General features: G+C 59.4%; 2 protein-coding genes and 1 long non-coding RNA gene across 3 annotated transcripts in view; all 3 read left to right on the forward strand.

Moving 5' to 3' along the window:
• The window catches only part of HHIPL1 (HHIP like 1), a gene marked incomplete at its 5' end in the record, with an annotated part of 30,524 nt that extends 25,692 nt beyond the window's left edge, over positions 1-4,832 (forward strand). The window contains one exon of the mRNA XM_040478443.1: positions 678-4,832. Coding sequence (XP_040334377.1) covers positions 678-1,213 — 536 coding nt within the window. The remainder of the gene's footprint in view (positions 1-677) is intronic.
• Positions 4,833-7,168: 2,336 nt separating this feature from the next.
• Positions 7,169-13,322, forward strand: part of CYP46A1 (cytochrome P450 family 46 subfamily A member 1) — a 32,234-nt gene continuing 26,080 nt past the window's right edge. The window contains exon 1 of the mRNA XM_040478205.1: positions 7,169-7,415. Coding sequence (XP_040334139.1) covers positions 7,294-7,415 — 122 coding nt within the window. The 5' untranslated portion in view covers positions 7,169-7,293. The remainder of the gene's footprint in view (positions 7,416-13,322) is intronic.
• LOC121032272 (uncharacterized) lies at positions 7,438-8,440 on the forward strand. The gene is made up of 2 exons (XR_005791176.1): positions 7,438-7,745; positions 8,198-8,440. It is a non-coding gene; the product is annotated as an uncharacterized LOC121032272 (long non-coding RNA).

Below are 13,322 nucleotides of genomic sequence, written 5' to 3' on the forward strand. Positions count from 1 at the left end.
GCCACGTGCTGCAGGGACGCAGGGAGTCGCCCGCCTCAGCTCCCCACGCCTACTGTATCCAGGCCCCGTGTTGGGGTAGATGGCCAGGGTACCCTGCCCCCGACCCCAGCTCTGGTCATTGCGGGCCCCAGCCCCCAGCCAGCAGCCTGGAGGAGAGAACTTCACGTTGGAGGCCCTGCGCCCTCCAGTTCCCGTCCTGCCCGTCCGCCTTAGATGAGATAGATCCTCACTTTCTTCTCATCGGTGGGCGTCAGCGTCCTCACCCCTACGCAGGAGATTGGAACCAGAAAGAGTCACTTGCCCGAGAAGCCCTCCCAGACAATTCCTTCCCCTCCACGGGGCTCATGAGTTAACAGCGTGAGGGTCTGTCCCACATCCCTGCTCCCAGACTAGAGACTCCCAGAAGGCCAAGACTAGGGCAAGGCGGGGAGACCCCAGTAGCAGACTGGCGTAAGCCAGCTGCCAGCTAGTGTGCACAGAATGAAGAAGCACCTCACACCCAGCTCCAGGCTGGCACCTCCAAGAGGTACCCCATCCTCAGGGTCAGAGCCGAGGGCAGAATGAAAACATTTTCCCCTTGTGAGGGGTGGAGGGGGGCGGTCTGCATTCCTGGGTGGAGAGCAGGGGTGGTGTGGGCGGCCGGAGTCCCTCTGACCGCACGCTCTTCCTCTGCGCAGAGTTCATCCGGAGGGAGGAGAGCACCCCACGGCCCACAGCGCGTGCACCCACCAAGGCGCCCCGCCGCAGCCGCCCCACGACCGCTCGGCCCGCGCCCACCCCGCGGCCCGCCCGGCCCACTCGGCGGCCGGGGGGCCGGAGGGGCGGCGGGCGGCGGCGGGGGCGACCGGGCATGGCTGACCCCGCGCCCTCGAACGGCGCCGTGCGCCTGGTGCGGCCCGCGGGCCTGAGTCCCGGCCGCGGGCGCGTGGAGGTGTTCGCGGGTGGCCGCTGGGGCACCGTGTGCGACGACGCCTGGGACACCAAGGCCGCCGCCGTCGTGTGCCGCCAGCTGGGCTTTGCGCACGCCGTGCGGGCCACCAAGCGCGCGGAGTTCGGCGAGGGCCACGGGCTGCCCATCCTCCTGGACGACGTGCGCTGCGCGGGCGGCGAGCGCAACCTGCTGGAGTGCACGCACGCCGCCGTGGGCACGCACAACTGCGGGCACCAGGAGGACGCGGGCGTCGTGTGCAGCCACGAGGACCCTGACCTGTAGGCGAGCACCTGCCGGCCGGCCAGGCCACCTCCTTCCCGCCGGGGCCCGGCAGGGCTCCTGCGCCCTGAGCGCGCCGGGTGCGCGCCCGAGTCTGGAGGCGGAGGGGGCCCATCTGTAACTCCGTCCTGCGGCCCCGTGTGAGGTGTGTGCGGGGCTCGTGTGCACTCTGTGTCCCTGCCCGTGTGTCTTCTGCAGACCAGAAGCCACGGCGTGTTGGGGTCTGTGTGCTCATGGGCCCCAGGTGTTCTTTCCTTACTCCCAGACATCTCAGGCCTGTGCAGGAACACAGTCGGGCCCTGGACCCTGAGCACTGAGGGCTACTACTCTTCAAGAGCAGACATGGCCCTTGGCCGAGTTAACAGAGGCACAGCTAGCAGACCGAGGGAGGGGACCAGGCCCGTCCTGCCCAGGGCTGGAGTGGAAGGCCCCGGACCATCTGGAGCATGGCCTGAGAACCCATCGCCCAGCAGTCAGAGGTGCCGAAGAGAACAGGAAGGCAGTGGGGCCAAGGGAAGGTATTAGACCGATGGGTCTGGGCTGACCCTGGGCCATGGCATCTGAGTGAGGGTCAGGCTGCCTAGGGGGAGGTGAGCGCCTGGGGAGGGGGTACCGGATGACCTCTGGGAGAAGCCTTCTGGTCATCGTGGGCTTCATTGTCATGCTGGGTCTATGTGGGTGCTCTGGGGACAGTGCTGGGTCTCCTGGCCCTGAGACCTGACTCTCCAGTACTCACTGGGACAGAAGCCACCCATCTGGCCACTCCAAGCACCACGGCCCCCAGCGAGTGAGTGAGGCATCAGGATTCTCCACTTTAAAGGCTGTATCGGGGGCGCTGGAGCCACTTCGGTCATCTCCATCCCCACACGGCTCAGTGAAATCCCAGGGACCCCCGATTCCTCCAGCGGTTTCCCCCAGGAGTCCAGAAAGACTACTGATGCTCTGTCACCCAAAGCTGTGCCAACAACGTCACTGTTTACAACCCCCTTCCTGCCTCTTCTCTCTGATCCATGCTGCCTGGGATCTGGAGGTGGGGACGGAGGAGGGGGGCTGGTGGAAGTTCCTTTGCCCATTAAGCCCCTCCCCCCCCAGCCGCTCCATGCAGGTCTATCAAGGCTTGTCAAGTATAGTTGGGCATAGCCTCTGTTGGGGGGTGGGGGCGCAGAGAGAGCAAGCAGATGGTCACTGGGCAGTGAGGACAGGATAGAGCCCATGTCAGGGCCTGTTGGGGCTCTGGGTGGGTCATCCCAGCCCAACCTGTCCATCCATTATCTTGAGAGTCGAGCTGGCACCAGGGGTGGTTGTGCCCAGCAGAGGAAAAGGTACAGGCAAGGCTGGGGCGCGCCTCCTGGCTGCTCCCTGACACTGAGTGTGGAATCCGGGACAGCATACGAAAGCTCAGGGTCACCTCCGGGACTCCTCATACCTCTGCCTTGAGTGGGGTTGGCAAGGGCCCTGGGCCCTGGCCGCTTGCCTGGCCCTGTTGAGCCCTGCCTGGAAACCATAGCCCCTGCCGTTGAGTGTGGCCCGTGTGCTGGGCACCATTGTCCGGATGGCACAGTATGTGTGAACTCAGTTGAGCCTTTGAACGGCACTCTTCTCCTCATCATTTCACGGGTGGAGAAACTGAGGCGCACAGCCAGGGAGGGGAGAAGCCAGATGAGAGCACACGCAGCCTAGCTCTCGCACCTGCTGGTACCCTAACCGTTGCACCCTCTGGCTCCAGTGCTGCCAGGCCAGAGGGCGATGCAGCTTGGCCCAGGGGTGTTCCTGCCCGCGGTGGGCCGTCAGTCTCCTCCCACTGCCCAGCGGTGGCTGACGGGCATCTTCCCCCGTCGTGGGGACATTCCGAACAGTGCTAGGAGCTGGGAGGGCCCATGGGGACTATTCAGGCCGAACATGCCTGGGGGGCTGAGTGTCTTAGGCCTGTCTCAGATGGGGCTGAGCTGAGACTAGAGCCCAGGGAAGCTGGGGGGCCCTCAGAGCAGGGTAGCCCCATGGCCCTCCCCAGCTGGGCAACCGGAGCTGTTTTTCCCCAAGCCTGGAATTGGGGGCGGGTGGCTCGAAGCAGCCTCTTCCTGGGGCTCCTCCACACTCTGCCCCTCCCCACCCTGTCGAGCCCCCTTTTCATTCCAAGGCCTGAAGGCCAGGATGCCACCAGGTGTGGCCTGGGAAGTGGGGTGCAGGTGACGGGGGGCATCTCCCATTGTACCTCAGCAGTGGCAGCCTGGTGCCACCATCTGGGGCTCCTGGTACCTTCCGCAAGTGGTGGAGCGGTCCAGCCCTCAGCGGGGCCCCGAGTGTCACTGTTGTTTGTGGGACAACTGGGCGCAGCCCCAGGCCCTTCCGCGCCTCTGGATGGGGTGCTGCCCCCCTCCAGTCCCCCACCTTGGGACCCCCTCAGGCTCCAAACAAGGCTTAGGCTTCAGCCTGACTCCCAGCAAGGAGGTTGACACAGGCACACCGCTCCTTAAGTAGTAATACGGGTGGGTGGCTGACGTCTGCTGAGCACCTACTATGTACCAGGCACCGTTTAAAAGTTTAACTTAATATTCAGTCATTCGATCCTCATGTTAACTTTACGAGGCGGGTGTTATGGTCACCTTCCATTGTACAGATGTGGAAACCAAGGCCCAGTGAGGCTTCGTTACTTGCTGAATGTCATACGGCCAACATTAGAAACCAGGCAGTAGGGCTCTGGGGGCGGTCACGCTGCTGCCTAAAGAGTGTTGAATTCAGTGTCTCCCCCACCTCCCCTTGGCCCCTGGCATCGTGCAGATGGGGACACAAGCCCAGAGAGAGGCAGAGCCGGGTTCCAACTCCCTGTCCAGTGCTCCTTTTACTCCACTGCCTATGGCTGGCTGCGGAGGGGGTGTTCCCAAGTGACTCTGTCCCCAGGGACTTTGCTCGTGCCTCGGAGTCCTCCTGGTCTCTGGGATAAGGACTGACCCCAGGGGTCAAGGCTCCCTCTGTTCCCTATCAGCCTCTGCCATCACCCCCTCTAATCGGGTCGGCAGTTAGAGTGCTCTCTCAGAACATGGTCCAGAGAGGGGCTGCTACAGCCCAAGTATCACACAGCTTAGTTCTCGAGTCCCTGGAGCCCAATGCTGCAGGGACATTCCAGGTGTGGCTGAGCACCCCTGATGGGGCCTCGTTTGTTCCTTGTTTACCTGCATCCCTCTCACAAAGCCCCAGCCAGGCCAGGGCGTTCGTCCGGTGTTCAGAGGACAGCCACTTCAGACCTGCATCTCCCTCAACAATTCCCGCTGGGAAACCACTTCCTGTCTGGCGTTCTCAAACTTGAGCAGAAACACTTGTGGGGCTGGTTAAAACCCAGGTTGCTGGGGGCCCATCAGAGTTCTTGACTCCGTAAATCTCAGTGGGGCTGAGCATTTGCATTGTGACCCCGGCTGATGCTGAAGCTGCTGGCTTAGGGGCCATACTTTGAGAGCCACTGTCTACAGGGCTGTCCAATACTATGCAACCATAATTTAAAATTTTCTAGTAGCCATGTTAAAAAAGTAAAACGAAATCGGTGAAGTGAATTTTAATAATATATTTTCTTTAATGCAGCATATTCAAAAATGATCATGTAACAGTTAATATAAAAATATTAATGAGATTTTTAAAGCATTTTTTATATCCAATCAACCCAGCGTCTACACACACAGAACATATTAACTTGGACTAGCCATGTTTTTTTTTTTTTATGTTTATTGTTTACCTTGAGAGAGAGAAAGGAGAGAGCATGTGTATGTGTGTGTGGGGGGGGGGGGTGCAGAGAGAAAGAAGAGAATCCCAAGCAGGCTCCACGCTGTCAGCACAGAGCTGGACGTGGGGCTTGATCCCACAAGCTGTGAGATCATGACCTGAGCTGAAATCAAGAATCAAATACTCAACTGACTGAGCCACCCGGATGCCTGTGGCCTAGCCATGTTTCACGGGCTGGATTGGCACATGTGGCCCGTGGCTACCATACTGGAAAGCCCAGTCTAAACCTTCCAACGAAGGGCCAGGTGGTTGGCCACATGCTTCCAGGCAGCGCCCTCTGCTGGCAGCTTGTAGTGCTGCCTGCCCAGTGCTGTCTGAGACCCACCTGAGCTTTGGGGTGGCCTGATCACAGGAGAGCTGGGAGAATCGGATGAGATGGCAGTGGGACAGCAGTGGACTTGGTACGTGGGGAGGGGACACTGTTGACTCGCCCGAGTCAGGGACAGGGGTGCTCTATTGACGGAAATGCCAGTTGAGCCATAGTCACATTAAGTCAGAGGTTACTGGTGTTGAGTGATGCACCAGAGCGTAATAACGCCCATGCCTCTCCTGAGCTCTAGCTGCACAGGCTCACAAATGTACCTTGAGGCTCTCCCTATGCCTGCCTCATGTGAGACCCCAGACTGTGCCTAGGGCAGTTTAGGACCTGGCATTGTCCTCAAAAGACAATTGTTGGGAGCCCTCCCTCCAAATTGCCCGCAACCCCTGGTGCTTTCACAGCCCAGGAGGGGCTGTATAACCTGCCCACCCCCATCCACCGCTCCAAGCAGGGCCAGCCAGCGGCTGCTTCTCACCGCCACGTGGGGGCGCGGTAGCAGGCCAACGTGCCCCAGCCCTAACCCCCTAACCGTAGACGCGTGCGGCTCCCCAGCTCCCTGCGCCAGGAGGGATGCCCAGGCTGCGGTGGTTTGGGGACAGAAATCCTGTCTCTTCTGGGTCCAGCTCTTAAACTGTGTCCCTCTTCGTCACCCTGCAGCCCACACACCCCGAAGAATTCTGTCCGTAGTGGGGGCTGTCCCTGGCTGCACCTGGCAAGGAGGTACACGGACCTTCTGTTTCCAGCCCCCCACACCTCTCCCGGGACTGGCCCACGAATGAGGCAGGGGAATGTCTCGTTCTCAGGAACTCGGCAGCGTCCATCTTTGGGTGCCTCCTCCCCAGCCCGTTGGAGCTTTATCGGGACCAGGAGTGTGTACACCCGGCCCTTCCCATCCCCTGCTCCCACTCTGGGTGCCCCCCCCCCCCCCGCCAGCGTAGGAATGAGACCTAAAAGCGCAAAACTGGCTGCATTTGTGACACCCAGACGGGTGAAGACAAGGTGGTTACGTAAACGGGAGGGAAGTTTCGGTTATTACTTCAGAAATACCCTTTGGCCACACGGCGGGCACATTTCTCCCTTTCCCTCGAGGGGCCACCTTGCGCACCCAGACTTTCACGCACTCCAACTCGGGCTCCTTCGGACTGGGGTCAGCGCCTCCGACTTGGCTTTTCCTGGAGGCGTCAAGACGCAGGGAGAGCAGACTCTGGTCCAGCTGTGCGCTCTTCAGTCGCTGACACAGCTTCCCCGTGTCCCCGGGGTCCTCGCCACCTGCCCCGTGGCCCCGCGAGGAGACCAGGGACGCTAGGCGTGGACCCGCCAGGCAGGCGGAGCCAGCTTGTGGGGGTTGGGGGTTCCAGAGAGAGGTTTTGGGAACAGTCGGCGCAATACGGACGTTTGGAGTCTGGGATGGGGTTCCCAGGGAGGTTTCAGGGAGAAGGAAAGGGGCCTAGGACCGCGCGCAGAGAACGCGTTTATTTACAGGCGCCCTAGGGGGCGGAAACAGCCAGCTGGACCTTGCTCTGCCGCCGGGGCAGGAAGCGCGGAGGAAACGGGGTTGCCAAGGACAACGCGTTCTGGGCGGAGCTGCTGCTAGGCTAGAGCTTGAGGAGCTGGGGGCGGGGCCTGGGGAGGAGGGGGGGAGGAGAGGGCGGGGCGTGGGGGGACTGAGCCAGAAGCGGCATTGTGATTGGAGAAGATCTCATGCTCTGGGCGGGGCCTGAGCGCGGGGGAGCGGTGTTGGGGTTGGGGCGGAGCTAGGGGCGGGGCGGGGGCGGGCGCCGAGAGCTGGAGCGGGTGGCGGAGACGTGGTTGGCCGGGACGGAGAGCCCTGGGAGGGGTCGAGCCGACAGGGGCGGAGCCGAGAGGGAGTGGGCGGTGCTGGGTCGCGCCGGGCCTGGGGCCGAGGCGGCGCGGCGCTGACAGCTGAGTCGGCTCGCGGCCTCCCGCCCCCTCGGTGCCCGGCCCCGACCCAGGCCTGGCCTGCCCGGGAGCCATGAGCCCCGGGCTGCTGCTGCTGCTCGGCAGCGCCGTCCTGGTTGCCTTCGGCCTCTTCTGCACCTTCGTGCACCGCGCTCGCAGCCGCTACGAGCACATCCCCGGGCCGCCGAGGCCCAGGTGAGCGGGGGGTGGGGGCGGGGGCCTGGATGGGGCGCTCGAATGGGGGGCCGGGGGGCCGCGTCCAAGCCGGCGTCGGGGCCGGGGGTCCAGCCTCGCGGTTGCGCGTGGCCGCTTGGAGACGGCGGCCGGGAGAGGGGCGCTAACTATTCTTAGTAACAAATTACTCACAGCCGCAGCAGCTGGTCCGCGCCCACCGCGCTCTGCTGGGCCCCACAAACGTGATGGCAGCGACAACCCTGTTAGGTAGGCGCTATTGTTACCCCATCGTTCAGACGAGGAGACTGAGGCGCGCAGAGGCAAAGTCATCTGCCCAAGGTCACACAGTTGGTAAGCCTAGATTGAAACCCAGGTCAGCCTTGGCTCTAAAGTGAGCCCTCGTAACTTTGGGACTTTGAATGGGGTCACTCAACCTGAATTGGATCACGTTATACTTGGGTCACATTACCCTTGGTATTTCTGTCCTGGTACATGCTTTTTGCTTCTCCTTAGTACTTCCATTCCATCCTTGTCCCCCACCCCCACCCCCACCCCCACATACCTCCTCCCACCAGAAGCTTACCTTTCTGAAGCCTAAATCAAATGTGTCATTCCTCTGCTCCAAAAGCTTCCCATCACTGCAGAAGGAAATCGAATTCTAAATTAAGTCCACTCTATGGCCTGCAAGGCCCCTGCTGAGCTCTTAGAACCCACTCTGTACTGTTCTCATCCCCCCCTTTGCTTGCTCACTGCTGCCCCCAGTCTTTCTGCAACCCCCCTCCTGCAGCTGATTTCTCCTCCAGGGTCTTGCTGGAGACCATCCACCACTGTGTGTAAAGCCCACCTAGCCCCGAACTTCTTATGCGGCCATCTCCCCCGAAGTTGCCTTCTGTTCACTTGTTGACTGTCTGCTCACCTGTTGACTGTGTCTGTCTCCCCCCTTTAGAATGTGAGCCCTAGGAGGGCAGGGTACTGTGTGTTCCCTTGTGTATGCCCGGCTCCTGGCACTTTGCAGATGCTCAATAAATACTTGCTGAATGAATGAACAATGGTATTAGATACACTTTTTAAAACCTCAAGACATGAACATTCTGGAAGGTGTCCACCTCCAGCACAAGCCAGATGACCTGGCATTAGAAGCCTGAATTCCTGTTTGGTGGGTTCGGGAAAGATCTCTATGGCTGGTGACACAGGGAAGCGATATTTCTCCCTGCTGGCTGGCTGTCTTTCCGGGTGCCCTCACCCACCTCTGGTTCTTCCTTTTCCCATGCTCAGCAGCTCTGTCTTCCACGCCACCCAGATGCTTCTTCCCCTCACCTTCCAGATGTGGCTCGAAGGCTAACTCCTCAGGGAGGTCCCACCTGCTTCCATGCCCGAATATATTCTGTTCACTTTGTAAACTCTATGTCATTGGAACTATGACATTGGAATAGTTGTTGGGCAACTATTTGTGCAACCTCTTGTTAAGTGTCTGTCTCTCCCATAAGCCCATGTCTGTCTTGTTCACTGCCATGTCCCTGACACCTTAGCACAGCAGCAGCGGGTACGTGCATGTGGATACTCGGTGAACAGTGAGTCAAAGTGGATGGTGGAAATCGCCTACAAGTCCTGTTAGGGACGCTGTCACCCTTTCAAGTTTTCCCAATTGGCCATCGACAGCTTGGGATTGAACGAGCTTTGTGTTTGTTCTCCTGGGTCTCGTGATGATTTGGGCTTCACGTAAACCCCAATGCTTCAAGCACTGCAGACCTGGTCTGGTCTCTTTGTCTTGAGAAGGCAGAACTGAAATCACGCCCCTCTCTGCCCCTCTCCCATATATTTTTTCTTAATTGCGTTTTCAAAATAAAACTGTGCCCTAAAATTTACCCCTTTAAAGCGTACAATCAGTACTTTTGGGGACAGTGACAGAGTTGTGCAGTCTTGTTCCGGAACATTTTTTATCACCCCAAATAGAGACCCAATACCCCTTAGGTGTCACTCCTCACCTCCCCCCACTCCTCACCCCCACCTCCAACCCTAGGCAGCCACAGATCTGTTTTCTGTCTCTAGATTTGCCTGTTCTGGACATTTCATATAAATGGAATCATACGATATGTGGCCTTTTGTGTCTGCCTCCTTTCATTTAGCACAATGTGTTCAAGGTTTATCCATGTAGTAGCCCGTGCCCGTATTTCTCTCCTTTTTATGCCTGAATTCTCCCCTGAGTCCTACACTGCAGAATCTACGTGTGACCTACAGGTGCCTGTGGGCGGGTGGAGGAGTAGGAGGAGGTTAATTACATAATATTTAATTATATAATTATAGCTGGGCTCTTTATTCTGAGGAGGTGAACTGAATGATACATATGCTGTCTGGTGGTCACATCTAAGAGTGCACTAAATGAGAGTTCTGGAACCCTTTCTGGCACAGATCAGATGCTTTTGTATTCAGCGCCTGGACCCTCAAACCATGACTGGCAACACCATGGTTGGCTGAGAAGGGTACATGTCGAGTCTCTGGTGGTAACATTTGCCCCTTGGTGCTTCTGGGCTTTGCCAGCTTTCAGGCAAGGATCCCTCTGCCTTCCAAGGGGCAGCTGCTATGCTTCCCCACCCCCCACCCATCCTCCTCCTTATTCGGCAGGAGTCACCGGGCTACCCTCTCCTCCAGGATGCCCTCCCGGAGCTCCCCACAGACAACATCCTACTGCAACCATCCGTGTCACAGCCGAAAACTCCGACCCCACGTTCAGATCCCACACAGACACTTGTGGCTTCTTCATTTCTCTGTTGCTGTTCCCAACTTTCCCATCAACCCCCCGCGCTCCTGGTAGCGTGGGATGAATGTAAACTTGGCAACAAGAAGTCTCGCCCTTCCAGGTTTTATTTTAGAACGGTTTTTCCAGTATGACTCCTGGCTGGCACGGGTTTCCTCCTCTGCTCCCTGCTTGTCAAGTTGCCAGAGGTGAGGTCTGTTCAATAAATTGCCCGATGGTTCCTGGCGATGGTGGAGACCCCTTGCCGGCTCTGTTGGGCAGTGCATCCAATTGGAGCCATCGTCGCCCCATTCCACTGGCGCGAGGCAGCCATGGCCCGTCACCCTCACTCCCGGCAGTGGCCCCCATCCACACCCCAAGCTGTCATGTGGCTCCCTTCATCCCTGTGGCTGGCCTCACCGTGGGCTGTCCGGATGACCTCTTCTCCTTTATTATCCAACACGTTCTCTGTCCTCAGGGAACCTTGATTCCCACTGTGCCAACCGCAGCATTACAGGAAAGGGCATGTGCCAGGGACCGGGCAGGGGAGGGGGGTTTTCACCCTCCTTTCTCTCCCTGGACTGCTCTGTCTTATCGCGCCTACCGACAGGGACATGCCAGGTGGACTTCTCTCAGCCCCCCACCCCAGTCTCAGCATTCCACCATCCCCCAATCCTAACATCCCTTACCTGTTTGTTTCCAACGCCCGGTCTTCCGGCTCTGCCTTTCCCTCCCCGGTGTCCCCCTGCAGGAACGGGAAGGAATGGGTTTTAGTCCCCTTTCTTGCCGGGCACTGGGAACCTCACGCCTCTCCGTCGCCTTGGCCTTCTTGAGGTGTCACTCACCTTCTTCCCCAAGTGGCATTGGGCCCCAGCGTTGCAGGCGGAGGCTCTCAGACAGGCCTGGTGGGGTGGAGAGGGCCTATCGCTCAGGTGTTCAAAACAGAACATCCTCCCCAAGTGCGCAGCTACGGCAGTGGCCACGGTTACTAGGTTATTCTGGAAACACAGCCAGGCGCGCGTGATGTCCACAGGCCATCTTTCTGCAGGTGGGGCATTGTCAGTTCAAAGCCACTCACCCTGAGTGGGCCTCAGCTGCCGGGCGGCCACACTGCCCTGCTTCCTCCCGCATCTGCCCGCCCACTCTTGGCGCCATCTCGCTTCTCCTCAGGCCCTGCCACCTCCCCCTCTGTCCCCACTCTCAGGCTTGATTCCTACCTCCTACCTCCCTGGGTAAATGGAACAGCCTGAGAGAACTTCCTTCCGGGGTTCTGCCACCACAGCCACCCCCTTCCCTGCACCCGGGCCCACACGCCCTTCCCACTGGGACCTAGGTGCTCCCGGCCAAGGAGAGCCGTCCCCTGGGTTCGGCGACCCCGCCCAGCGGGGCCCCTTCTCTCCCATGTCATCAGTTTTCCTTCTCTCCAGCATCATTCCCATTTTTATATAACATGTTGTAAAAGAACAACCACCCTTCCCTTCCCTTCTCGTTCCCTCCAGCTGCCGCCCCCTTGTCTCTGCACCCCCTCAACAGTCCCCCTGAGAAGCCTGTTTTGGGTCCCCATCCCTCCCTCCCCTCCTGTCTTGGGCCCAACACCCCATCGGGCTCTGGCACCCACCTCTCCCGATCAGCCCACCCTGCTTTGACCAAAGTCCCAGTGATCTCCCTGTAGCTACACACACTCTCACACACACACACACACACACACACACACACACACACACACACGGTGGCCCTGCAGTCCTCCCTCGTCTTGCCTGACCCTGGACAAGTCCCTCCCTTGTCCCCTTGGCCTGCTTTCTTCACAGGCTGCCCGCTCCACTCTCCCTCGGCTCTCCTCTGGTGTCTTCTGTTCAGTCTCCCTGGCTGGTTGTCCCTTTGCTGCCTGGCTCAGTCCTCGGGTCCCTTCTCTGTCTACACTCACCCCCTTGTGGTCTAATCCAGCTGCTGGGCTGTAAGGGCTGCCTCTCAGCGGAGGACTGTCACATTTACATCTCTGGCCTTGGCCCCAAGCATTTCTTCCCACCCTGCCCTTGGTGCTTTCCTCTGCAAACCTGCCAGGTTCAAAGCCCGACTCCGGATTTAGTCCGCTTGTCTCAGGTTGGTTCCCAGACATTGATCCTGAGGCAAGAATTGAAACGGGGGCCCCTGGGTGGCTCAGTCGGTTGAGCGTCCGACTTTGACTCGGGTCATGATCTCGCAGTTCGTGGGTTCGAGCCCCATGTGGGGCCTCTGCACTGATGGTATGGAGCCTGCTTGGGATTCTGTCTTTCCCTCCCTCTCTGCCCCTCCCTGGCTCATGCTCTGTCTTTCTCGCTCTAAAAAAAAGAGAGAGAGAGAGAAAAGAAATGTAAGTGGTTTGGGGGGTTGGGCGGTGATCCCTGTGGGAGTTGGGAATGCAGAGAGAGAGGAGGTCAATAAAAAAAGCCAATAAAGCAAATTACCTCTGGGGGGCCAGTGAGGTGCAACCCCCTGGGGGAGCGCTGAGAGCCGACCCCACCAAGGTGCAGGGCGCAAGGTCATTGGTGGGGGGCTGCTCTGGGGGTGTTGAGCTGGAACTCCTGGCCCGTCCTTCCTGCAGGCAGAGCCGGGAGCCCCAGGCAGTGTCTCCATGCTGCCCCCCAAAACCTTCCTGGCTGCATGAACGAGGGCAGAGGCGGGCCCGATGCGGTCTGCTGCCCTGCAACCAGTCCCTCTTTGGTCCTCCCCACCTTAGGACACGGCAGCTCCACTCATCCTTCCAAGGATCAGGCCAGAAGCCTTGGGGCAGCCTGATACCACCCTCCCACCCTCGTCCACACCCCCAGCAAGTCTGCTTGGCTCCTCCTCCAACCTGCCCTGGGAACCCGGCTTCTCACTGGTCTGCGCCCTATCCCCTCCCCCAGCCCCTTGCTGGTGCCCCTGCCTCCACTCCTGCCTCCCACCCACCCCGTTTACTCCCAGCACAGCAGCTGTGAGAGGGAGCCATTGAAAACCCGTCAGACCCTGTCTCTGCTCTGCTCAAGACCCTCAGGTGGCCCTCTGCTTTTCAAGGTCAGAGCAGTGTTGACACCAGCCCGCAAGGCCCTTGGCGATCTGCCCCCTCCCTTGGTGACCCCATCCTGTATCACATCTCCCTCACTCTACTCCAACCACAACACCTTCTCACTGTTCCTTGAACTTATCACGCACATTCCTACCTTGGGATCTTTGCA

This window comes from Herpailurus yagouaroundi, unplaced genomic scaffold (genome assembly GCF_014898765.1).
Source record: "Herpailurus yagouaroundi ecotype Mexico unplaced genomic scaffold, PumYag 141, whole genome shotgun sequence".
In the NCBI taxonomy this organism is placed as follows: domain Eukaryota; kingdom Metazoa; phylum Chordata; class Mammalia; order Carnivora; family Felidae; genus Herpailurus; species Herpailurus yagouaroundi.